Here is a 26,925-nt window from a genome sequence, read left to right on the forward strand (position 1 = left end):
TTTTACTGAAGATAATTAAAAAGCAGTACAGTAAAAAAACACTTTAACGAAATAGGTAAATCCAATTAGGTAGGAAGATAAGCAGGAGCAAAGTAGTCCAGGGTAAATAGTCCAGCAAAGTCCATAAAAACAAAATCAAAACTTCCCAAATAAAATGCAAGAAATCAGGAAGCATGAATATAAAAGCGAAGAATCCAAGAATCAAAACCATGAAACAAAGACACTTAAAACATGGATTTTCCAAGCAAAGCTTCCATGAAACAAGGACGAGATCTTGACTTGATTCCAAACGATGCTTCATCTGACTACATCTCCTGTACTGGGAGTTTTATCTCCTCATTAGCTATGTCTCTAATGCTCAGAAACTGGTTTTGCTTTAGCGGGAACACCTCAGCAAGCGAGAGTCCAAAAGTGGCAGGCTCAAACCAGGACCTCAATCCGTGGGTGATACCAGATGAGAGACTCCTCCCTGGGAACACAGAAGATTGGGCGACTTGGAAGGCGCTGAACAGACTGCGCTGTGGCACCACGAGATGCAGAGCCAACCTCAAGAAATGGGGCTACAAAGTGGAATCCACGACATGCAAGTGTGGAGAAGAGCAGATCTTGACTTGATTCCAAACGATGCTTCATCTGACTACATCTCCTGTACTGGGAGTTTTATCTCCTCATTAGCTATGTCTCTAATGCTCAGAAACTGGTTTTGCTTTAGCGGGAACACCTCAGCAAGCGAGAGTCCAAAAGTGGCAGGCTCAAACCAGGACCTCAATCCGTGGGTGATACCAGATGAGAGACTCCTCCCTGGGAACACAGAAGATTGGGCGACTTGGAAGGCGCTGAACAGACTGCGCTGTGGCACCACGAGATGCAGAGCCAACCTCAAGAAATGGGGCTACAAAGTGGAATCCACGACATGCAAGTGTGGAGAAGAGCAGATCTTGACTTGATTCCAAACGATGCTTCATCTGACTACATCTCCTGTACTGGGAGTTTTATCTCCTCATTAGCTATGTCTCTAATGCTCAGAAACTGGTTTTGCTTTAGCGGGAACACCTCAGCAAGCGAGAGTCCAAAAGTGGCAGGCTCACACAAAGAACCTCAATCAATGGCTGGTGCCAAATGAGAGACTTCCCCCTGGGCACACAGAAAACTGAACGACTTGGAAGGCGCTGAACAGACTACGCTCTGGTACCACGAGATGCAGAGCCAACCTTAAGAAATGGGGCCACAAAGTGGAATCCAAAACATGCGAGTATGGAGAAGAGCAAACTACAGACCAACTGTGATGCAACCTGAGCCCTGCAACATGCACAATGGAGGACCTCCTTGCAGCAACACCAGAGGCACTCCAAGTGGCCAGCTACTGGTCAAAGGACATTTAAATCAACTACCAAGCTTGCAAACTTTGTGTTTTGTTTGTTTGTTTATTACAAAATGCAATACAACTGTTTTGACTCACAAGGAGCAGGCAAAGGTGCCGGTGGGGCTCCTCCTGCTGACACAATAAATAAATAAGCTGAGAAGTTATTATCTTTTTCTCTCGGAGCCTGGCAGAACGCCGAAACCGCTGTTTGGCTCTCCTGTTTTGACTGATCTCCTTCCATCTATCTATTTGCTCATTAATTTCTGCAGCTGGGCCAGGTGCCGAGCTGTTTTCATGTTCCCTCTCATGGCGACTCTCTGCTAACAATTCAGAAAGCACACCATCATCCCCACACCCCTCAGGGACATTCTCATGGGAAACAACACTTTGAACAGGGATCTCCTGGTCATTCTCTGCATCAATATCACTGACCACACCATTGCCATCTTGAAACTCATTGATATCACTCCCCACATCCAAAGCACCCTGATCCTGGAACACAATCACAGGCTGAGCTCCAACAAGAGGGTCCACAACACTATTTAACAAAATTTGAAAAATGTCCTGTTCCAGGTTTGAAAGTTGTTATCTCCTGTTTAATTGTGCGGGCCTTACTTTGAAAGCATTGGAAATTCCATAACCTATTGGAAATAAGTGCCCCATATTTATCATGTCATCAGCAACCATACCATTGTATTACATTTCTAACAGAACAAAACAAACAAACAGATAAAAAACCACAAATTTTGCAAACTTGGTAGTTGATTAAATGTCCTTTGACCAGTATCTGGCCACTTGGAGTGCCTCTGGGGTTGCCGCAAGAAGGTCCTCCCTTGTGCATGTGGCAGGGCTCAGGGTGGATTGCAGCAGGTGGTCAGTGGTTTGCCCTTCTCCACACTCGCATGTCGTAGATTCCACTTTGTGGCCCCATTTCTTAAGACTGGCTCTGCATCTCGTGGTGCCAAAGCGCAGTCTGTTCAGCGCCTTCCAAGTCGCCCAATCTTCTGTGTGCCCAGGGGGGAGTCTCTCATCTGGTATCACCCACGGATTGAGGTGCTGGGTTTGGGCCTGCCACTTTTGGACTCTCGCTTGCTGAGGTGTTCCAGCGAGTGTCTTTGTAGATCTTAGAAAACTATTTCTAGATTTAAGTCGTTGACGTGCTGGCTGATACCCAAACAAGGGATGAGCTGAAGATGTCTCTGCCTTGGTCCTTTCACTATTGGCTGCCACTTCCCGGCGGATGTCAGGTGGTGCAATACCAGCTAAGCAGTGTAATTTCTCCAGTGGTATAGGGCGCAGACACCCCGTGATAATGCGGCATGTGTCATTAAGAGCCACATCCACTGTTTTAGTATGGTGAGATGTGTTCCACACTGGGCATGCGTACTCAGCAGCAGAGTAGCATAGCGCAAGGGCAGATGTCTTCACTGTATCTGGTTGTGATCCCCAGGTTGTGCCAGTCAGCTTTCGTATGATATTGTTTCTAGTGGCCACTTTTTGCTTGATGTTCAGGCAGTGCTTCTTGTAGGTCAGAGAACGGTCCAGAGTGACTCCCAGGTATTTGGGTGCGCTGCAATGCTCCAGTGGGATTCCTTCCCAGGTCATCCTCAGAGCTCGTGATGCTTGTCTGTTCTTAAGGTGAAAAGCACATGTCTGTGTTTTAGATGGGTTAGGGATCTGCTGGTTTTCCCTGTAATAGGCAGTAAGAGCACCTAGAGCTTTGGAGAGCGTCTGTTCAACCATCTCAAAGCTCCCTGCTTGAGTGGTAATGGCACGATCATCAGCATAGATGAAACTCTATTCCCTTCTGGCAGTGGCTGGTCATTTGTGTAGATGTTGAACATGGATGGAGCAAGCACGCTCCCCTGAGGCAGGCCCTTCTTCTGTTTCCACCATCTGCTTCTCTGGCCCTGGAACTCAACAAAAAAGCTCCTGTTTTGTAGTATCATAGAATCATAGAATCAAATCAAAGAGTTGGAAGAGACCTCATGGGCCATCCAGTCCAACCCCATTCTGCCAAGAAGCAGGAATATTGCATTCAAATTACCCCTGACAAATGGCCATCCAGCCTCTGCTTAAAAGCTTCCAAAGAAGGAGCCTCCACCACACTCCGGGGCAGAGAGTTCCACTGCTGAACGGCTCTCATAGTAGGTTTCCTATGAGGCGGGTGAGGTGGTCGTCCTTGGTGAAGTGCCCCATAAGGTAAAAATGATGTCACGTCCGTTTGGCCAGGATTGAAAAATCAGCGGATGACCCAAAATGCAGACTGTGCAAGGAAGCTGATGAAACCATGCATCGTCTCCTCAGCTGTTGGAAGAAAATTGCACAGACGGACTACAAACAGAGGCACAACTCTGTGGCCCAGATGATTCACTGGAACGTATGTCACAAGGACTACCTGCAGTAGGAAAGAACTGGTGGGATCATAAACCTGGTTCACTTCCATTCCATACTAAACCCCACCAAACCGGACTTCAATCTCTCACCCTTTCCCGGAGTTTCTCCTTAAGCAAGAGGCTGATGATGGAGTAAGGCACCCGGAACCACATCGGAGCGCCCACGATGAAGACCTTCTTCAAGCGAGCCGGGAAGGCTCCCTGAGAAGAGACAAAAAAGGGATTTTGGAGACAAAAAGTATAAGCCGACCCGGATATAAGCCGACCCGGATATAAGCCGAGGCACCTAATTTGACCACAAATAATTGGGAATACGTATTGACTTGAGTATAAGCTGAGAGTGGGAAATGCAGCAGGTACGGACGGGTACATTTCAAAATAAAAATAGATACCAATAAAATTACATTAATTGAGGCATCAATAGGTTAAATGTTTTTTTTAATATTTACATAAAGCTGTAATTTAAGATAAGATTGTCCAACTCTGATTAAACCATTATTCTGACCTTCTTCAATGTAAATGTGCTTATGTATCCTTCCAATGATAACAAAGAGAGTAAAATAATAGAGGCAATAATACAAATAGAGTGAAATAATGGAAATGTAATAATAACAGTAATAATAGGGTGAAAGAATGGAAATGTAATAACAGTAATAATAGTGTAACATAATAAATTTAATAATAATAAGAGTAGAATAATGTAAGTGTAATAATAATAATAATAATTGGAGTAAAATAATAAATGTAATAATGATAGAGTAAAACAGTAAATGTAATAATAGTAAGAGTATAATAATGTAAATGTAATAATAGAGTAAAACAATAAATGTAATAATAATAATAATAAATGGATTAAACAGTAAATGTAATAATAAATGGAGAAAAATAATAAATGTAATAATAATAAGAGTAGAATAATGTAAATGCAGTAATAGAGTAAAACAATAAATGGAATAATAATAAATGGAGTAAAATAATAAATGCAATAATAATAGAGTAAACCAGTAAATGTAATAATATTATTAAATGGAGTAAAATAATAGATGTAATAATATTATTAAATGGAGTAAAATAATAGATGTAATAATAATAGAGTATAATAATGTACATGTAATAATAAGAGTAAAATAATGTAATAATAATAATAAATGGAGTAAAACAATAAATGTAATAATAATAGAGCAAAACAATAAATGTAATAATAATAGAGCAAAACAATAAATGTAATAATAATAGAGCAAAACAATAAATGTAATAATAATAGAGCAAAACAATAAATGTAGTAATAATAGAGCAAAACAATAAATGTAATAATAATAGAGCAAAACAATAAATGTAATAATAATAGAGCAAAACAATAAATGTAATAATAATAATAAATGGAGTAAAACAATAAATGGTAATAATAATAGAGTAAAACAGTAAATGTAATAAAAATAAATGGAGTAAAATAATAGATGTAATAAAAATGGAGTATAATAATGTAAATGTAATAAGAGTAAAATAATGTAAGTGTAATAATAATAAATGGAGTAAAACAATAAATGTAATAATAATAATAATAAAAATGGAGTAAAATAATAAATGTAATAATAATAGAGTAAAACAATAAATGTAATAATAATAGAGCAAAACAATAAATGTAATAATAATAGAGCAAAACAATAAATGTAATAATAATAATAAATGGAGTAAAACAATAAATGTAATAATAATAGAGTAAAACAGTAAATGTAATAAAAATAAATGGAGTAAAATAATAGATGTAATAAAAATGGAGTATAATAATGTAAATGTAATAAGAGTAAAATAATGTAAGTGTAATAATAATAAATGGAGTAAAACACTAAATGTAATAATAATAATAATAAAAATGGAGTAAAATAATAAATGTAATAATAATAGAGTAAAACAATAAATGTAATAATAATACGAGTATAAGAATGTAATAATAGAGTAAAACAATAAATGTAATAATAAATGGAGTAAAATAATAGATGTAATAATAATAGAGTAAAACAATAAATGTAATAATATTATTAAATGGAGTAAAATAATAGATGTAATAAAAACGGAGTATAATAATGTAAATGTAATAATAGAGTAAAACAATAAATATAATAATAATAAATGAAGTAAAATAATAAATATAATAATAACAGTAAAATGATAAATGTAATAATAATAGAGTAAAACAATATATATAATTAAAAATAATAGAGTAAAATAATAAAGGTAATAATAATAATAAATGAAGTAAAATAATAAATGTAATAATAGAGTAAAACAGTAAATATAATAATAATAATAATAAATGGAGTAAAATAATAGATGTAATAAAAATGGAGTATAATAATGTAAATATAATAGAGTAAAACAATAAATGTAATAATAATAATAGAGCATAATAATGTAAATGTAAGAGTAAAATAATAAAAGTAATAATAACAGTAAAATGATAAATGTATTAATAATAATAGAGTAAAACAATATATGCAATTAAAAATAATAGAATAAAATAATAAATGTAATAATAATAATAAATGGAGTAATATAATAAATGTAATAATAATAGAACACAATAATGTAAATGTAATAATAAAGAGAGTAAAATAATAAAAGTAATAATAACAGTAAAATGATAAATGTAATAATAATAATAGAGTAAAACAATATATGTAATTAAAAATAATAGAATAAAATAATACATGTAATAATAATAATAAATGGAGTAATATAATAAATATAATAATAATAAATCGAGTACAATAATAAATGTAATAATAATAGAGTAAAATAATGTAAATGCAATAATAATAGAGTAAAATAATAAAAATGATAATAATAGAGTAAATTAATAAATTTATTTAAAAATATTAATAACAGAGTAAAATAATAAATAACTTTGACTTGAGTATAAGCCTAAACTCTGCTTATTCCCAAATATATATGGTATTGCAGTTTGTCACCACTTGAACTGGCTTGGCACCAATCTATAGAATCCTAAGACGTGTAGTTTGGCAGTCTCCGGTATTTATTTATCGTTTCATCAGCAACCATACCATTATATTACAATTCCAACAGAGCAAAACAAACACACAGATTAAAAAGAAAAAGAAAAAAACACACAGATTTTGCAAATTTGGTAGTTGGTTAAATGTCCTTTGACCAGTATCTGGCCACTTGGAGTGCCTCTGGGGTTGCCGCAAGAAGGTCCTCCATTGTGCATGTGGCAGGGCTCAGGCTGCATTGCAGCAGGTGGTCAGTGGTTTGCTCTTCTCCACACTCGCATGTCGAGGATTCTACTTTGTAGCCCCATTTCTTAAGATTGGCTCTACATCTCGTGGTGCCAGAGCGCAGTCTGTTCAGCGCCTTCCAAGTCGCCCAGTCTTCTGTGTGCCCAGGGGGGAGTCTCTCATTTGGTATCACCCACGGATTGAGGTGCTGGGTTTGAGCCTGCCACTTTTGGACTCTCGCTTGCTGAGGTGTTCCAGCGAGTGTCTCTGTAGATCTAAGAAAACTATTTCTTGATTTAAGTCGTTGACGTGCTGGCTGATACCCAAACAGGGGATGAGCTGGAGATGTCTCTGCCTTGGTCCTTTCACTATTGGCTGCTACTTCCTGGCGGATGTCAGGTGGTGCAATACCGGCTAAGCAGTGTAATTTCTCCAGTGGTGTAGGGCGCAGACACCCCGTGATAATGCAGCATGTCTCATTAAGAGCCACATCCACTGCTTTAGTGTGGTGAGATGTGTTCCACACTGGGCATGCATACTCAGCAGCAGAGTAGCACAGTGCAAGGGCAGGTGTCTTCAGTGTGTCTGGTTGTGATCCCCAGGTTGTGCCAGTCAGCTTTCGTATGATATTGTTTCTAGCGCCCACTTTTTGCTTGATGTTCAGGCAGTGCTTCTTGTAGGTCAGAGCACGGTCCAGAGTGACTCCCAGGTATTTGGGTGTGCTGCAATGCTCCAGTGGGATTCCTTTCCAGGTAATAATCCTCAGAGCTCGGGATGCTTGTCTGTTCTTAAGGTGAAAGGCGCATGTCTGTGTTTTAGATGGATTAGGGATCAGCTGGTTTTCCCTGTAATAGGCAGTAAGAGCACCTAGAGCTTCGGAGAGCTTCTGCCGTCTCAAAGCTCCCTGCTTGAGCGGTGATGGCACGATCATCGGCATAGATGAAGCTCTCTGTCCCTTCTGGCCGTGGCTAGTCATTTGTGTAGATGTTGAACATGGATGGAGCAAGCACGCTCCCCTGAGGCAGGCAGTCTCTGGTAAAAAAAGTCCTTGCAAAACTACATCTCCCAGGATCTCCTAGCACTGAACCATAACAGCTCAAGTGGTGCCAAACTGCATCCATTCCAGAGTGTAGATGCACCCTTATTTTGTCTTTTTTAATCTCACGGATATATTTATAGTCCCATCAAAGCCCTTTATTATTTTTTTCAAGGGTCATTCGCAAGACAGGAAATGCCTGCTTTGGACTTTTCCGGGAACTGGCTGCAAAAACACCTCGGATGAACTGCGGAGACGGACTGTTTACGACTAACGCCGCCGGATTTCGGATGTCGCAGCAAAGAACGCGAGCCCTTGGGGTGAAAAGTCGACTTTTTTGCAATTGCAACACAAATGCCCGTTTGTGGTTCTGCTTGGGAGCGGAAAAATGGGGGAAATAAAGCGCTTTCTGACCTTCAGTAAGTTGAGGATCTTTTTGCTGAGATCGAGTTCGAAGTTGGTATAATGGGACCCCGCCATGTCGTATATAAACACCAGGCCGTTCCGTTGGGTTTCAAAGCTACGTGCAAAAGAGAGGAAAGGTTAGGGATTTGGAGCACGGAACGCCAAATTCACGCGCGATTACCAGGGAAAATGGTCCTCAAACGCCATTCGGACTCACCTCTCCACGGCCCGGTCCAGCAAGTAGAAGAGCGCTTGGAGCACCACATGCTGGACACTCTTGTTGGGGTGGTGCAACTTGGCGGTGAAAAGGGCAATCGAGGCGCCAGACGGGTCTCGCACGCTCTGCAAAAGGACGGAGAGATCAGCCGAAAAAGGGAAAGAAGACGAGGAAGACAGCCAACACTGACTCCGGCAAACGTAATTAACAGTACAAAAGTCCTCTCCAGTTTGGACTATGGAAAATGCAATGAAAGGTACAAAACCCTGTCTAATTTGGACCATGGCAAACTTAATTAAAGGTACAAAAGCCCTCCCCGAATGTTGACCTTGGAAAACTTAATTAAAAGTACAAAGACCCTCCCCAATTATTGACCATGGCAAACTTAATTAAAGGTACCAAAGCCCTCTCCGAATGTTGACCGTGGCAAACTTAATTAAAGGTACCAAAGCCCTCTCCGAATGTTGACCATAGCAAACTTAATTAAAGGTGCAAAAGCGCTCTCTAAATGCTGACCATGGCAAACTTAATTAAAGGTACCAAAGCCCTCTCCGAATGTTGACCGTGGCAAACTTAATTAAAGGTACAAAAGCCCTCTCCGAGTGTTGACCATGGAAGACTTAATTAAAGGTGCAAAAGCGCTAAATGTTGACCATGGAAGACTTAATTAAAGGTACAAAAGCCCTCTCCGAGTGTTAACCATGGCAAACTTGATTAAAGGTACAAAAGCCCTCTCCAAATGTTGACCTTGGAAAACTTAATTAAAGGTACAAAGGCCCTCTCCGAATGTTGACCATGGAAGACTTAATTAAAGGTACAAAGGCCCTCTCCGAATGTTGACCGTAGCAAACTTAATTAAAGGTGCAAAAGCGCTCTCTAAATGCTGACCACAGAAGACTTAATTAAAGGTACAAAAGCCCTCTCCGAGTGTTGACCATGGCAAACTTGATTAAAGGTACAAAAGCCCTCTCCAAATGTTGACCATGGAAAACTTAATTAAAGGTACAAAAGTCATTAGCTATATTGAAAGACACCAAAGACACCTGCAATGTTGACCATGGCAAACTTAATTAAAGGTACAAAAGCCCTCTCCAAGTGTTGACCATGGCAAAACTTAATTAAAGGTACAAACGCCCACCTCCAAATGTTGACCATGGCAAACTTAATTAAAGGTAACAAAGTCATCAGCAATGTTGAAAGACACGAAAGCCACCTTCAGTGTTGACCATGACAAACTTAATGAAAGGTACCAAAGCCACCTGCAATGTTGACCATGGCAAACTTAATTAAAGATACAAAAGCCCTCTCCAAGTGTTGACCATGGCAAAACTTAATTAAAGGTACCAAAGCCACCTGCAATGTTGACCATGGCAAACTTAATGAAAGGTACCAAAGCCAGCTCTAATGTGGACCGTGGCAAACCTAATTAAAGGTACCAAAGCCAACTTCTATGTTGACCGTGGTAAACTTAATTAAAGGAACCAAAGCCACCTCTAATGTTGACTGTGGCAAACTTAATGAAAGACACCAAAGCCTTTTCCAATGTTGACCATGGCAAACTTAATTAAAGGTACTAAACCCACCTCTAATTTTGACCTTGACAAACTTAATGAAAGACACCAAATCCACCTCTAGTGTTGGCCATGGCAAACTTAATGAAAGACACCAAAGCCTTTTCCAATGTTGACCATGGGAAACTTAATTAAAGGCACCAAAGCCACCTGCAATGTTGATCATGGTAAACTTAACTAAAGGTACCAAAGCCACCTCCAGTGTTGACCATGTCAAACTTAAAGGTACAAAAGCCTTCTCCGAATGTTGACCATGGCAAACTTACTTAAAGGTACAAAAGCCCTCTCCAATTTTGATTCTGGACAACTGAACTAAAGGTACCAAAGCGCTTTCAGTTTTGATTCTGACAAACCTAATTAAAAGTACCAAAGCCCACTACAGTTTTAATGAAAGGAACCAAAGCCCTTTCCAATGTTGCCCATGGCAAACTTAATTAAAGGCACCAAAGCGCTCTCCAGTTTTGAGCAGCCTGTAAGAGCCCAAGGCAATGCCTGACTCACCAGGATGGTGAACTTGCCGCTCAGCAGCTCCGATCGGAGGGGCTCCTCGTGGGGCTTCAATTTCACAATCCCTTCCTTCAGCCTGGTTTCCTGCGTGACAAGGAGACAGTGGTCATGCACCACGGAAAAACAAAAGGATGTACCAATGTGGTTTATTCCGGTCTTACACATGGCCAGCTGGGGAATTCCCCGCTACCTTTCAGGAACCCCCCCCCCCCCCCCCCCCCGGGTCAAACTTGTCTAGCCAGCTTTTGTAAGAATGGACATAAATAATATCCACCAAGAGTGAGAGAATTGTGTTGTCGAAAGCTTTCAGGGTGGGAATCGCTAGGTTGCGGTGAGTTTTCCGGTCTATCTGGCCATGTACCAGAAGCATTCTCTCCTTACGTTTTGCCCACATTTATGGCAGGCATCCTCAGAGGTTGTGAGGCCTGTTGGAGACTAGGAAAATGTTGACCATGGCACTTAATTAAAGGTACAAAAGTCCTCTCTAAATATTGACCATGGCAAATTTAATTAAAGGCACAAAAGCCCTCTCCAAGTGTTGACTATGGCAAATTTAGTTAAAGGTACAAAAGCCCTGTCTAAATATTGACCATGGCAAACTTAATTAAAGGTACAAAAGCCCTCTCCGAATGTTGACCATGGCAAACTTAATTAAAGGTACAAAAGCCCCCTCCAAATGTTGACCATGGCAAACTTAATTAAAGGTACAAAAGTCCTCTCTAAAGATTGACTATGGCAAACATAATTAAAAGTACAAAAGCCCTCTCTAAATATTAACCATGGCAAACTTAATTAAAAGTACAAAAGCCCTCTCCAAGTGTTGACCATGGCAGACTTGATTAAAGGTGCACAAGCCCTCTCCAAGTGTTGACCATGGCAAACTTAATTAAAGGTGCAAAAGCCCTCTCTAAATATTGACCATGGTACACTTAATTAAAGGTACAAAAGCCCTCTCTAAATATTGACCATGGCAAACTTAATTAAAGGTACCAAGGCCCTCTCCAAATGTTGACCATGGCAGACTTAATTAAAGGTACAAAAGCCCTCCCCGAATGTTGACCATGGCAAACTTAATTAAAGGTACAAAAGCTTTCTCCAAATGTTGACCATGGCAAACTTAATTGAAAGTACCAAAGCCCACTCCAATGCTGGTATTGGCAAAATTAATGAAAGGTACAAAAGCCCTCTCCGAATGTTGACCATGGCAAACTTAATTAAAGGTACAAAAGCCCCCTCCAAATGTTGACCATGGCAAACTTAATTAAAGGTACAAAAGTCCTCTCTAAAGATTGACTATGGCAAACATAATTAAAAGTACAAAAGCCCTCTCTAAATATTAACCATGGCAAACTTAATTAAAAGTACAAAAGCCCTCTCCAAGTGTTGACCATGGCAGACTTAATTAAAGGTGCACAAGCCCTCTCCAAGTGTTGACCATGGCAAACTTAATTAAAGGTGCAAAAGCCCTCTCTAAATATTGACCATGGTACACTTAATTAAAGGTACAAAAGCCCTCTCTAAATATTGACCATGGTACACTTAATTAAAGGTACAAAAGCCCTCTCTAAATATTGACCATGGCACACTTAATTAAAGGTACAAAAGCCCTCTCCAAGTGTTCCCCATGGCAAACTTAATTAAAGGTACCAAGGCCCTCTCCAAATGTTGACCATGGCAGACTTAATTAAAGGTACAAAAGCCCTCCCCGAATGTTGACCATGGCAAACTTAATTAAAGGTACAAAAGCTTTCTCCAAATGTTGACCATGGCAAACTTAATTGAAAGTACCAAAGCCCACTCCAATGCTGGTATTGGCAAAATTAATGAAAGGTACAAAAGCCCTCTCCAAATATTGACCATGGCAAACTTAATTAAAGGTACAAAAGCCCTCTCCGAGTGTTGACCATGGCAAACTTAATTAAAGGTACAAAAGCCCTCTCTAAATATTGACTATGGCAAACTTAATTAAAGGTACAAAAGCCCTCTCCAAGTGTTGACCATGGCAGACTTAATTAAAGGTGCACAAGCCCTCTCTAAATTATATATCTGAAGAATGATGTCCAGGGTGGGAGGAAGAACTCTTGTTTGCTAGAGGCTAGTGTGAATGTTCTAAATGGCCAGTTTGATTAGCACTGAATGGCCTTGCAGCTTCAAAGCATGGCTGATTGCTGCCTGTGGGGACCCTTTCTTTGGAGGTGTTGCCTCCAACTTCTCCTACCCTGGACATTCCACAGATATGCAAACCTCACTTACCTAGTATCCAACAGACATCCCAACCTCTGAGGATATCCTGCCATAGATGTGGGCGAAATGTCAGGAGAGAATGCTTCCGGAACTTGACCAGACAGATCGGAAAACTCACAGCAACCCAGTGAGAGCCTATTTAACTTGGGAACGATGCGCCTGCTTTGTACGCCACGCTTACCCGATAGGAGTGGAAGAGCTCGATCGCTCGGAGGACGTCAAACTTCCTGGCCATGAGGAACTTGACGGCCACGTTCCAGGAGAGCGGAGAGACATTGTATTGGACCGTCCACTTGTTGATCTCTTCCAAAAACTGCTTGGTGGCCTTTTTTAGGAAAAGAAGGAAAAAGGAATGGGGGGGGAAGAAGGAGAAGATGATATAGTGTTTGTTCAAGATCCCCATCTTTGCACAACTTAAGATGATATGATGGGATTTGAAGCAGCTCACAATTGTATAAACAAGGGTTGAATGGAAAGTAATGCCTCCACCTTCCTAACTCCTCAACAGATGGCAGTACTGGTATGTGGCAGGTACTGGCTTGTTCAGTAGACTCTCCTCTACCGTTCAATTTCGGCAGGAAGCCTTAGCATTGAATGGTCGTGTTGTTAAAGTGCAAAGTAATGCCTCCACCCTCGTACCTCCATAACAGATGGCTGTACTGGTATGTGGCAGGTACTGGCTTGTTCAGTAGACTCTCCTCTACAGTTCCATTTTGGTGGGAAGCCTTAGCATTGAACGGTTGTGTTGTTAAAGTGCAAAGTAATGCCTCCACCTTTGTACCTCCTCAACAGATGGCAGTACTGGTATGTGGCAGGTACTGGCTTGTTCAGTAGACTCTCCTCTACAGTTCTATTTTGACGGAAAACCTTAGCATTGAACGGTTGTGTTGTTAAAGTGGGAAGTATGGAACCCTGCGCAGACCGTCGGTCAATGCGACTTAAGCAATGTATGTGGCAGGTACTCGCTTGTTCAGTAGACTCTCCTCTACAGTTCCAGTCTGCCAGGAAGCCTTAGCATTGAATGGTCGTGTTGTTAAAGTGTGAAGTATGGAACCCTGCGCAGATGGTCGGTCAATGCGACTTAAGCAATGTATGCGGCAGGTACTGGCTTGTTCAGTAGACTCTCCTCTACAGTTCCAGTTTACTGGGAAGCCTTAGCATTGAACGGTTGTGGTTCTGGCTAACATTTTTGAGTTATTACTATATTCGAAAAACTCCCTTTTCAAATATTTCAAATTCTTTTGAACCTCATCTATTTCTATCTTACCTAGTTCTTCTTTCTTTGCTCTCAATTCGATATATATTTTTATTATATATTGTTTTTATAATATTTCCATGTCCTTTTCCAGTTTATTTTTCCTTTCTTCTTGTCTTTTTTAAAGATTATACATTTCTTTTATACATAATCCTCTTGCCACGGCTTTCATAGTGTCCCAGAATATATTTCTTGATACAGTGCTATTATTTATATCCCATATTTCTTGCCAATCAGATCCAATTCTCCTAATAATTTCCTCATGGTTTAGTATATTGGAATTTAATCTCCATCTTATTTCTTCATAATCTTGTTTGTTTATAATTTCTAAGTTTACTATAGCATGGTCTGATATTCTTATTATTCCTATTTTTGTGTTGTTAAAGTGCGAAGTATGGAACCTTGTGCAGACGGTTGGTCAATGCAACTTAAGCAATGTATGTGGCAGGTACTCGCTTGTTCAGTAGACTCTCCTCTACAGCTCCAGTTTGGCAGGAAGCCTTAGCATTGAACGGTGGTGTTGTTAAAGTGTGAAGTATGGAACCCTGCGCAGACGGTCGGTCAATGCGACTTAAGCAATGTATGTGGCAGATACTGGCTTGTACAGTAGACTCTCCTCTACAGTTCCAGTTTGCCGGGAAGCCTTAGCATTGAACGGTTGTGTTGTTAAAGTGGAAAGTATGGAACACTGCGCAGACAGTCGGTCAATGCGACTTAAGCAATATATGCGGCAGGTACTGGCTTGTTCAGTAGACTCTCCTCTACAGTTCCAGTTTGCCGGGAAGCCTTAGCATTGAACGGTTGTGTTGTTAAAGTGTGAAGTATGGAACCCTGCGCAGACGGTCGGTCAATGCGACTTAAGCAATGTATGTGGCAGGTACTGGCTTGTTCAGTAGACTCTCCTCTACACTTCCATTTTGGGAGGAAGCCTTAGCATTGAACGGTTGTGTTGTTAAAGTGGAAAGCATGGAACCCTGCGCAGACGGTCGGTCAATGCGACTTAAGCAATGTATGCGGAAGGTACTGGCTCGTTCAGTAGACTCTCCTCTACAGCTCCAGTTTGCCGGGAAGCCTTAGCATTGAACGGTTGTGTTGTTAAAGTGGAAAGTATGGAACCCTGCGCAGACGGTCGGTCAATGCGACTTAAGCAACGTGCAGTCATTGAATGTTTGACCGCAGAAGGTGGCACCTCAACATCTTTAAACTTACTCGCCCAACGACACACACTACCCACATCAACACAACCACCATAAACAGTTTGCATTCTCTGATGAATCTCCTTTCGGGTGACAGAAAGAAAGAAATTGTATAAACAAGGGTTGAATGAAAAGTAACGCCTCCACCTTCGTAACTCCTCAACTGATGTCAGTACTGGTATGCGGCAGGTACTGGCTTGTTCAGTAGACTCTCCTCTACAGTTCCAGTTTGCCGGGAAGCCTTAGCATTGAACGGTTGTGTTGTTAAAGTGGAAAGTATAGAACCCTGTGCAGACGGTCGGTCAATGCGACATAAACAACGTGCAGTCATTGAATTTTTGACTGCAGAAGGAGGCACCTCAACATCTTTAAACTTACTCTCCCAACGACACACACTACCCACATCAACACAATCACCATAAACAGTTTGCATTCTCTGAGGAATCTCTTTTGGGGTGACAGAAAGAAAGAAAGAAAGAAAGAAAGAAAGAAAGGAAGGAAGAGGGAGGGAGGAAAAGAGGGAGGGAAGGATGGAACCAAAGAGCATTAGAAGGAAGGAAACAGGTAGAGAAGGAAGAAAGGAGAGAAAGAAGGAGGGGGGGGGGAGGAAGGAAAGAGGGAGGGAAGGAGAGAAAGAAAGAGAGAGAGAGAGAGAGAGAGAGAGGGAGGGAAAGGATGGAACCAAAGAGCATTAGAAGGAAGGAAGGAAAGCAGTAGAGAAGGAAGAAAGGAGAGAAAGGGGGTGGGAAAGAAAAAGGGGGAAGGAAGGAAAGAGAGATGGAAGGAGAGAATGAAAGAAAAAAAGAAAGAAAGAAAGAAAGAAAGAAAGAGGGAAGGAAGGAAAGAGAAAAGGAAGGATGGAACCAAAGAGCATTGGAAGGAAGGAAAGAAAGAGGTAGAGAAGGAAGAAAGGAGAGAAAGAATAAGGGGGAAGGAAGGAAAGAGGGACGGAAGGAGGGAAAGAAAGAAAGAAAGAAAGAGAAAAGGAAGGATGGAACCAAAGAGCATTGGAAGGAAGGAAAGAGGTAGAGAATAAAGGAGAGAAAGAGGGAGGGAAAGGAAAAGGGGGAAGGAAGGAAGGAAGGAAGGAAGGAAGGAAGGAAGGAAGGAAGGGGAGAAAAAATAAAGAAAGAAAGAAAGAGGGAGGGAAGGAGGGAGGGAGGGAAGAAAAGAGAGAAGGAAGGATAGAACTAAAGAGCAAAGGAAGGCAGGAAAGAAAGAGAAGGAAGGAGAGAAAGAGGAAGGGAAAGGAAAAGAGGGAAGGAAGGAAAGAGGGACGGAAAGAAAGAAAGAAAGAAAGAGTGAAGGAAGGAAGGAAGGAAGGAGAAAAGGAAGGATAGGACCAAAGAGCATTGGAAGGAAGGAAAGAAAGAGGTAGTGAAGGAAGGAGAGAAAGAGGGAGGGGAAGGAAAAGGGGGGAGGAAGGAAGGAAGGAGAGAAAGAAAGAGAGAGAGAAAGAGGGAGGGAGGGAAGGAAAGAGAGAAGGAAGGATGGAACCAAAGAGCAAAGGAAGGAAGGAAAAAAGAGGTAGAGAAGGAAGGAGAGAAAGGGGGAGGGAAAGAAAAAAGGGGAAGGAAGGAAAGAAGGAGATAAAGAAAGGAGGAGAGAAAGAGAGAGGAAAGGTTGACCACAGCAACACATGACGGGTACAGCTGATAAATAAATAATAATTTTTTTTCCCAGATTGCCACGACTCAAGTGGATTTATAGTTTGGCGAAGCACCAGCACTCTTTGGCAACGAAGGCTAAAGACCTTATAAAACTATAACTCCCAGGATTCTATGGGAATACCAACTGTATTCATTCGACAGTGCAGAACCGAACTCCAAATGCATTATTGTCTTGCTGACATCTCCCATGGGAGGGCAAGGATGCCAAATCCCATCATGTTCCATCTGAACATTAGGAAGAACTCCATCTGAACATTAGGAAGAACTTCCTGACAGTGAGAGCTGTTCAGCAGTGGAACTCTCTGCCCAGGAGTGTGGTGGAGGCTCCTTCTTTGGAAGCTTTTAAACAGAGGCTGGATGGCCATCTGTCAGGGGTGATTTGAATGCAATATTCCTGCTTCTTGGCAGAATGGGGTTGGACTGGATGGCCCATGAGTTCTCTTCCAACTCTTTGATTCTATGATTCTATCCCCTCTCGAGGCGTCGAGGAAAACTTTTGGACCGTTGCTGGTCTCTTCCCGGAAAATCAGAGGAACGGGATTGCAATGCCTTTCAGGCCGCTTGAGTCCTTCTGGGCTTTGAAAGGACAAACATATTTGAGGAATGACTCATGGAAAACAAGCCGGGTTTGGGCTCCCTTTGCAACAAACTTCTCTTTGGCAAAGGGAGATCCGATCAAGGTCTCAAATTTTGGAGTTGTAGTTTACCTACGACCAGAGAGCACTGTGGACTCAATAGATCCAGACCAAACCTGGCATGGATACTCATATGCCCAAATGTGGACACTGGTGGAGTTTGGGGTAAAATAGACCTTGACATTTGGGAGTTGTAGCTGCTGGGATTTATAGTTCACCTACAATCAAAGAGCATTCTGAACTACACCAATGATGGAATAGAACCAAACTTAGCACATGGAACTCCCATGACCAACTGAAAATACTGGAAGGGTTTGGTGGGCATTGACCTTGAATTTGGGAGTTGTAGTTCACCTACAACCACGCCGCTCTGAGTCGCCTCCGGACTGATATGAGTGGGGTAGTAATAATGCAAATAAATAAATCCAGAGAGCAATGTGGACTCAAAATGATGGATCTGGACCGAACTTGGCACAAATACTCAATATTCCCGAATGTGAACACTGGTAGAATTTGGGGAAAATAGAGCTTGATACTTGGGGTTTGTTATTGCTGGGATTTGTAGTTCAGCTACAATCAAAGAGCATTCTGAACTCCACCAATGATGGAATTGAACGAAAATTGAACACAGATCTCCCATGACCAACTGAAAATACTGGAAATGTTTGGTGGGCATTGACCTTGAGTTTGGGAGTTGTAGTTTGCCTATATTCAGAGAGCACTGTGGACTCAAACAATGATAGATCCAGACCAAACCTGGCATGAATACTCAATATGCCCAAATGTGAACACCGGTGAAGATTGGGGAAAATAGACCTTGACATTTGGGAGTTGTAGTTGTTGGGATTTATAGTTCGCCTACAATCAAAGCGCATTCTTATCTCCACCAATGGAATGGAACCAAACTTGGTACACAGAACTCCCATGACCGACTGAAAATACTGGAAGGGTTTGGTGGGCATTGACCTTGAATTTGGGAGTTGTAGTTCACCTACATCCAGAGAGCAATGTGGACTGAAAATGATGGATCTGGACCGAACTTGGCACAAATACTCAATATTCCGAAATGAGAACACTGGTAGAATTTGGGGAAAATAGAGCTTGACATTTGGGGGTTGTTATTGCTGGGATTTGTAGTTCATCTACAATCAAAGAGCATTCTGAACCCCACCAACAATGGAATTGAACCAAACTTGGCACACAGGACTCCCATGACCAACTGAAAATACTGGAAGGGTTTGGTGGGCATTGACCTTGGGTTTTGGAGTTGTAGTTGCTGGGATTTATAGTTCACCAACAATCAAAGAGCATTCTGAACCCCACCAACAATGAAATTGAACCAAACTTTCACACAGTTCTCCCATGACTGACTGAAAATACTGGAAAGGTTTGGTGGACATTGACCTTGAGTTTGGGAGTCATAGTTGCTGGGATTTATAGTTCACCTAGAATCAAAGAGCATTCTGAACTCCACCAATGATAGAATTGGGCCAAACTTGGCATACAGAACCCCTTGACTTGAAGTGACTCACTGGCGTGACCCTCCCTCCAACCTCACACGCTCTCCCTCGCCCGCACATGCGCACCACATTGCCATGAGCCAAGCATAACTGCTCTCCCCTCTCTGTTTGGAGTCTCAGAAAGAGCCCTCGCCTTGGCTTTTGGTGGGAGGACTTGCTATACGTTTCCAAAAAGGAAGAGGAGGACAGGCATAGAGATCCTCAGCTTTCTCGGCCAAAGATCATTCAGAACTACAACTTCCAGGGGTCAAACTGCATCAAGGAACACACTCCTCCCCAATCATCCCCAGGCTGAAAACTCCCCTCCAACTTTGGTCCAAAACAGGTGTCAAAAGTCGTGCTACTCCGAACAAGGACAGCGCATCCGGTTTTGCGGCAGCGGCAGCAGCAGATGGCATGCAGTCCAGCTGGGTGGGCGAGGGGAAGGAGAAGAGAGGCAGGAAAAAGGAAACGTCCCTTTGGGGCACAGCAACACACACTTCCCCAAAGCAAGGCAACTAGACTTCTCCGAGGAAGTTTCCTGGGTTGCCAAGCTATTTATTTATCGTGTCAGTGCAACCAGTCGATTATATTACATTTCTAACAGAACAAAGCAAAAAGAACAGACAAAATACAGAATTGTGAGTTTGGTAGTTGATTCAATGTCCTTTGACCAGTATCTGGCCACTTGGAGTGCTTCCGGTGTTGCCGCAAGGAGGTCCTCCATGGTGCATGTGGCAGGGCTCATGATAGATCCAGACCAAACCTGGCACAGATACTCAATATGTCCAAATGTGAATACTGTTGGAGTTTGGGGAAAATAGACCTTGACATTTGGGAGTTGCAGTTGCTGGGATTTATAGTTCACCTACAATCAAAGAGCAATTTGAACTCCAACAATGGAATTGAACCAAACTTGGCACACAGAACTCCCATGAGCAACTGAAAATACTGGAAGAGTTTGGGAGGCATTGACCTTGTGTTTGGGAGTTGTAGTTCACCTACATCCAGAGAGCACTGTGGACTTAAATGATGATACATCTGGACCAAACCTGGCATAGATACTCAATATGTCCAAATACGAACACTGGTGGATTTGGGGGAAAATAGACCTTGACATTTGGGAGTTGCCGTTGCTGGGATTTATAGTTCACCTACAATCAAAGAGCATTCTGAACTCTACCAATGATGGAATTGAACCAAACTTTGCACACGGAACACCTATGACCAACTGAAAATACTGGAAGGGTTTGGTGGGCATTGACATTCAGAGAGCACTGTGGACTCAAACAATGATAGATCCAGATCAAACCTGGCACGAATACTCAATATGCCCAAATGTGGATACTGGTGGAGATTGGGGAAAATAGACCTTGACATTTGGGAGCTGTAGTTCTTGGGATTTATAGTTCACCGGCAATCAAAGTGCATTCTGATCTCCACCAATGGAATGGAACCAAACTAGGTACACAGAACTCCCATGACCAACTGAAAATACTGGAAGGGTTTGGTGGGCATTGACCTTGAGTTCTGGAGTTGTAGTTCACCTACATCCAGAGAGAATTGTTCTGGAGTTGTAGTTCACCTACATCCAGAGAGAATTGTTCTGGAGTTGTAGTTCACCTACATCCAGAGAGAATTGACAAAATACAGAATTGTGAGTTTGGTAGCTGGTTAAATGTCCTTTGACCAGTATCTGGCCACTTGGAGTGCTTCCGGTGTTGCCGCAAGGAGGTCCTCCATTGTGCATGTGGCAGGGCTCAGGTTGCATTGCAGTAGGTGGTCTGGGGTTTGCTCTTCTCTACACTCGCATGTCGTGGACTCCACTTTGTGGCCCCATTTCTTAAGATTGGCTCTGCATCTCGTGGTGCTAGAGCGCAGTCTGTTCAGCACCTTCCAAGTCGCCCAGTCTTCTGAGTGCCCAGTGTGGTCTTGATTGGTCATTAGAAGAGGGTTGCAGCAGTCTTGGGAAGTGAGTGGAGGTACTTAAAGTCCCATCATCCATGGTCTGTCCTCCTCGAAAGTACACCAGAATGTAGAGTGGGTCATGGGGGCTCCATGTGTCAAGTTTGGTCTTTGTCGGTCTTTCTTGGGGACCACAGTGGTCTGTGGGAACCGAAGGGTTCGAAAGTACTACAAATCCCATCATCCTTTGTCCGTCCTCCCCCATACTGCATCAGGACGTAAAGTGCATCATGAGGGTTATGTGGGCCAAGTTTGGTCCAGGTCTGTCGCTCATGCAAGTCAGAAAGGTGCCACATACACTTCCGTCCTCCCTTCCTCCCTCCGCATACATACATACATACAAACATTCTCTTTTATTATATTGATAGATAGATAGTGTAGATATATATCAATCCTATTATATATATGCACACATACACACATTTTCTCTCTATATATGTATATAGTAGAAGATGGACATATGTTGGGGGATTGATACATATCTATACTATATAGATAGAATTATGCATGCACATATATGCATATATATTGTAGGATGGAGATATATATATATCTCCATCCATGTTCAACGTCTACACAAATGACCAGCCACTGTCAGAAGGGACAGAGAGTTTCCTCTATGCTGATGATCGTGCCATCACTGCTCAAGCAGGGAGCTTTGAGGTGGTTGAACAGAAGCTCTCCGAAGCTCTAGGTGCCCTTACTGCCTATTACAGGGAAAACCAGCTGATCCCTAATCCATCTAAAACACAGACATGTGCCTTTCACCTTAAGAACAGACAAGCATCCCGAGCTCTGAGGATTACCTGGGAAGGAATCCCACTGGAGCATTGCAGCACACCCAAATATCTGGAAGTCACTCTGGACCATGCTCTGACCTACAAGACGCACTGCCTGAACATCAAGCAAAAAGTGGGTGCCAGAAACAATATCATACGAAAGCTGACTGGCACAACCTGGGAATCACAACCAGACACAGTGAAGACATCTGCCCTTGCACTATGCTACTCTGCTGCTGAGTACGCATGCCCAGTGTGGAACACATCTCACCACACTAAAACAGTGGATGTGGCTCTTAATGAGACATGCCGCATTATCACGGGGTGTCTGCGCCCCACACCACTGGAGAAATTACACTGTCTAGCCAGTATCGCACCACCTGACATCCGCCGGGAAGTAGCAGCCAATAGTGAAAGGACCAAGGCAGAGACATCTCCAGCTCATCCCCTGTTTGGTTATCAGCCAGCACATCAATGACTTAAATCAAGAAATTGTTTTCTTAGATCTACAGAGACACTCGCTGGAACACCTCAGCAAGCAAGAGTCCAAAAGTGGCAGGCCCAAACCCAGCACCTCAATCCGTGGGTGATACCAGATGAGAGACTCCCCCCTGGGCACTCAGAAGACTGGGCGACTTGGAAGGCGCTGAACAGACTGTGCTCTGGCACCACGAGATGCAGAGCCAACCTTCAGAAATGGGGCCACAAAGTGGAATCCACAACATGCGAGTGTGGAGAAGAGCAAACCACTGACCACCTGCTGCAATGCACCCTGAGCCCTGCCACATGCACAATGGAGGACCTTCTTGCGGCAACACCAGAGGCACTCCAAGTGGCCAGATACTGGGACATTTAAATCAACTACCAAGCCTGCAAACTTTGTGTTTTGTTTGTTTGTTAAAAATGCAATACAACTGTTTGGCTTGCTGCTGACACAATAAATAAATAGGCCGAGAATTTCTTATCTTTTTCTCTCGGAGCCTGGCAGAACGCCGAAGCCACTGTTCGGCTCTCCTGTTTCGACTGATCTCCGCCCGTCTATCTATTTGCTCATTAATTTCTGCATTTCTGTTTGTTTGTTTTTGTTAAACATGTAATACAAATGTCTGGTTGCTGATGACACGCTAAATAAATATTTTATATATATATATACTAGCTGTGCCCTGCCACGCGTTGCTGTGGCCTATAGTAAAACTTATCAAAGTTGAGGTAGATATCTGGACTATTATGAAAGAGAGGTCCCTACCTATTCCTTCCCCCTTTTCCTCCCCCTTTCTCTCCTTTCTTCCTTCTCTCCCTCTTTCTTTCTTTCCTTCTTTCACTACTTGGTTTCATCCTTCTCTCTTTCCTTCATTCCCTCCCCCTTTCTTCCTTTGCCTTTCTTCCCTCCCTGTTTGCTTCCTTCTTTCTCTTTTTATTTCCTTTTATTTCACCACCATCATAACAATAACAAGAATGCAATGCATTGCCTCCGGGACCTGACTCCTCTCCCATTCCCCCTAAAAGGGTCTCAGAGGAACAATAGCATCATCATAATAATAATAGAAATAACAACCTTTACCCGCCACGTGTTGCTGTGGCCAATCTTCCCTCTTTCTCTCCTTCTTTCCCTCCTTCCTTCCTTCCTTCCTTCCCATCTTTCCTTCTCCTCTTCTTTCTCTATCTCTTTCCTTCCTTCCCCCTTTTTCTTTCTTTTCTGCTCTCTCTTTTCTTTCCTTCCATCTTTCCTTTTCTTTCCTTTTCTTCTTCCTCTTACTTTCCTTCCTTCCCTCTTTTTCTTTACCTCCCTTTCTCTTTCTTCCTTCTTTCCTTCCTTCCTGTCTTTCCTAGATTTTGACAGGGCGGGAAGGGGCGGGGTGGGGTTTGGAGGTGGCCTGAAGTAAAAGGAGGTAAGATTGGGGCGGGGGAGTGATGGAGCCTGGGGTTGCGTGTGTGTGTGCGGCGGCGGGGGGAGTGATGGAGCGTGGGGTTGCGTGTGTGTGTGCGGCGGCGGGGGGAGTGGGGTTGCGTGTGTGCGTGCGGCGGCGGGGGGAGTGATGGAGCGTGGGGTTGCGTGTGTGTGTGTGTGCGGCGGTGGGGGGAGTGATGGAGTGTGGGGTTGTGTGTGTGTGTGCGGCAGGGGGTGTGTGTGTGCGGGAAGCGGCGCGACGGGGCTTGGAGTGAGTTGTTTTTCATTTTGAGTAGATATGTTTGTACCTTGTGGGTTGTGTTATGGGCATGGGAATTTTGGTTAAGTTTCGTTGGGGGATTTTTGAGTTTTGTTGTTTTGCCGTTTTGTGAGTGTGTTGTTGTGTTGTTTTTCATTTTGAGTAGATATGTTTGTACCTTGTGGGTTGTGTTATGGGCATGGGAATTTTGGTTAAGTTTCGTTGGGGGGTTTTTGAGTTTTGTTTCCTCGTTGGATGCCCCTAACAAATTTATATATATATAGATAGATGCACACATACACACATTTTCTCTCTCTATATGTATATAGTATAGGATGGACATATGTTGGGGGATTGATGCATATCTATACTATATAGATAGAATTATGCACACGCGTGCACATGTATGCATATATATATTGTAGGATGGAGATATACATATCTCCATCCAACAATTGTATCTCCTTTCTCTTTTCTCCTTATTGATTGAATAGATATATTAATCAATATTAATTGTCTGCGGAGATTGAAGAATCCGCCTGGGCTTGGCGACGACCCAATGGGCCTGTATAGCTTTCTATAGATTTCTAACATCCTTTTGAATGACTCAAGAAAAGGGCGGCAGGAAGCCTGGAAAGCAAGACATACGTCACTCGAAAAAGAAGAGGAGGAGGAGGGGGAAAAAAGGGAGAGAGAGAACCGGATCTTTCCCAAAGGAAAAGAAGAGCAAGGCTGGAAAACGGAGAACAGGAAACGTTTGCCAAAAAAAGGATGCAAAAGTCAAAAAGTCAAGGCAGCAAATCCCTCTAAAAAGGGGAAAAAATGCAAATATACATATACATATATGTACAAATATACATATATACATATACATACATACATACCCAAATATATATATACATATACATACATACATACCCAAATGTGAATGCTAGTGGGGTTGGGGGAGGATTGATTTTGTAATTTGGGAGTTGTAGTTGCTGGGATTTATAGTTCACCTACAATCACAGAGCATTCTGAACTCCACCAGTGATGGATTTGAACCAAACTTGGCTCCCATGACCAATGGAAAACACTGGAAGGGTTTGATGGGCATTGACCTTGAGTTTGGGAGATGTAGTTCACCTATATCCAGAGACCACTGTGGACTCATGCAATGGTAGATCTGGACCAAACTTGGCACGAATACTCATTTGTTGGTGCGTATACATACATACATACATACATACATACATATATGCGTGTGTGTATGTGTGTGTATCAGTGTTTCTCAACCTGGGGGTCGGGACCCCTGAGGGCATCATGAGGGGGTGTCAGAGGGGTCGCCAAAGACCATCAGAAAACACAGTATTTTCTGAAGGTCATGGAGGGATTCCATGTGGGAAGTTTGAGCCAATTCTATCGTTGGTGGAGTTCAGAATGTTCTTTGATTGTAATGAACTATAAATCCCAGCAACTACAACTCCCAAATGTCAAGATCTATTTTCCCCAGACTCCACCAGTGTTTACATTTGGGCATATTGAGTATTCGTGCCAAGTTTGGTCCAGATCTACCATTGCATGAGTCCACAGTGCTCTCTGGATATAGGTGAACTACAGCTCCCAAACTCAAGGTCAATGCCCATCAAACCCTTCCAGTGTTTTCCATTGGTCATGGGAGCCAAGTTTTATTCAAATCCATCGCTGGTGGAGTTCAGAATGCTCTTTGATTATAAGTGAACTATAAATCCCAGCAACTACAACTCCCAAATTACAAAATCAATTCTCCCCCAACCCCACTAGCATTCACATTTGGGTGTATTAGGTATTTGTGCCCAGTTTGGTCCAGTGAATGAAAATACATCCTGCATATCTGATATTTACATTATGATTTATAACAGTAGCCAAATGACTGCTATGAAGTAGCAACAAAAACAATATTATGGTTGGGGGTCACCCAAATCTGAATACTTGTGGGGTTGATTTTATCATTTGGGAGTTGTAGTTGCTGGGATTTAAAGTTCACCTACAATCAAAGATAATTCTGAACTCCACCAACGATGGAATTGAAGCAAACTTGGCACACAGAACTCCCATGACCAACAGAAAACACTAAAAGGGTTTGGTGGGCATTGACCTTGAGTTTGGGAGTTGTAGTTCACTTACATCCAGAGAGCACTGTGGACTCAAATGATGAAGAAACTGGACAAAACTTGTCACAAATACTCAATATGCCCAAATGTGAATACTGGAGGAGTTTGGGGGAAAATAGACCTTGACATTTCGGAAATGCAGTTGCTGGGATTTATAGTTCACCCACAACCAAAGAGCATTCTGAACTCCACCAATGATGGCGTTGAACCACACTTGGCACACAAGCACTCCCGTGACCAAGAAGAAATACTGGAAGGGTTTGGTGGGCATTGATCTTGAGTTTGGGAATTGTAGTTCACCTACATCCAGAAAGCACTGGGAACTCAAACAATGATGGATCTGGACCAAACTTGGCATGAATAAACAATATGCCGAAATGTGAACACTGGTGGAGTTTGGGGGAAATAGACCTTGACATTTGCAAATTGCAGTTGCTGGGATTTATAGTTCACCTACAATCAAAGTGCATTCTGAACCCCACCAACAATGGAACTGAACCAAACTTGGCATATAGAATTTTGGAAGGGTTTGGTACACATTGACCTTGAGTTTGTGAGTTGTAGTTCACCTACATCCAGAAAGCACTGTGGACTCAAACAATGATGGATCTGGACCAAACTTGGCACGAATACTCAATATGCCCAAATGTGAACACTGGTGGAGTTTGAGGG

The 26,925-nt window shown here is 42.2% G+C and overlaps 1 protein-coding gene across 1 annotated transcript in view; it reads right to left on the bottom strand.

Annotated features, from left to right (window-relative positions):
- PTPN9 (protein tyrosine phosphatase non-receptor type 9) overlaps window positions 1-26,925 on the bottom strand; it is a 48,440-nt gene that overhangs the window by 13,428 nt on the left and 8,087 nt on the right. Inside the window, exons 2-6 of the mRNA XM_060755740.2 lie at window positions 13,157-13,300; window positions 10,726-10,815; window positions 8,654-8,778; window positions 8,446-8,551; window positions 3,850-3,960 (exon numbers count right to left, since the gene is read on the bottom strand). Coding sequence (XP_060611723.2) covers window positions 3,850-3,960; window positions 8,446-8,551; window positions 8,654-8,778; window positions 10,726-10,815; window positions 13,157-13,300 — 576 coding nt within the window. The remainder of the gene's footprint in view (window positions 1-3,849; window positions 3,961-8,445; window positions 8,552-8,653; window positions 8,779-10,725; window positions 10,816-13,156; window positions 13,301-26,925) is intronic.

Source organism: Anolis sagrei, chromosome 9, assembly GCF_037176765.1.
Source record: "Anolis sagrei isolate rAnoSag1 chromosome 9, rAnoSag1.mat, whole genome shotgun sequence".
NCBI lineage: Eukaryota > Metazoa > Chordata > Lepidosauria > Squamata > Dactyloidae > Anolis > Anolis sagrei.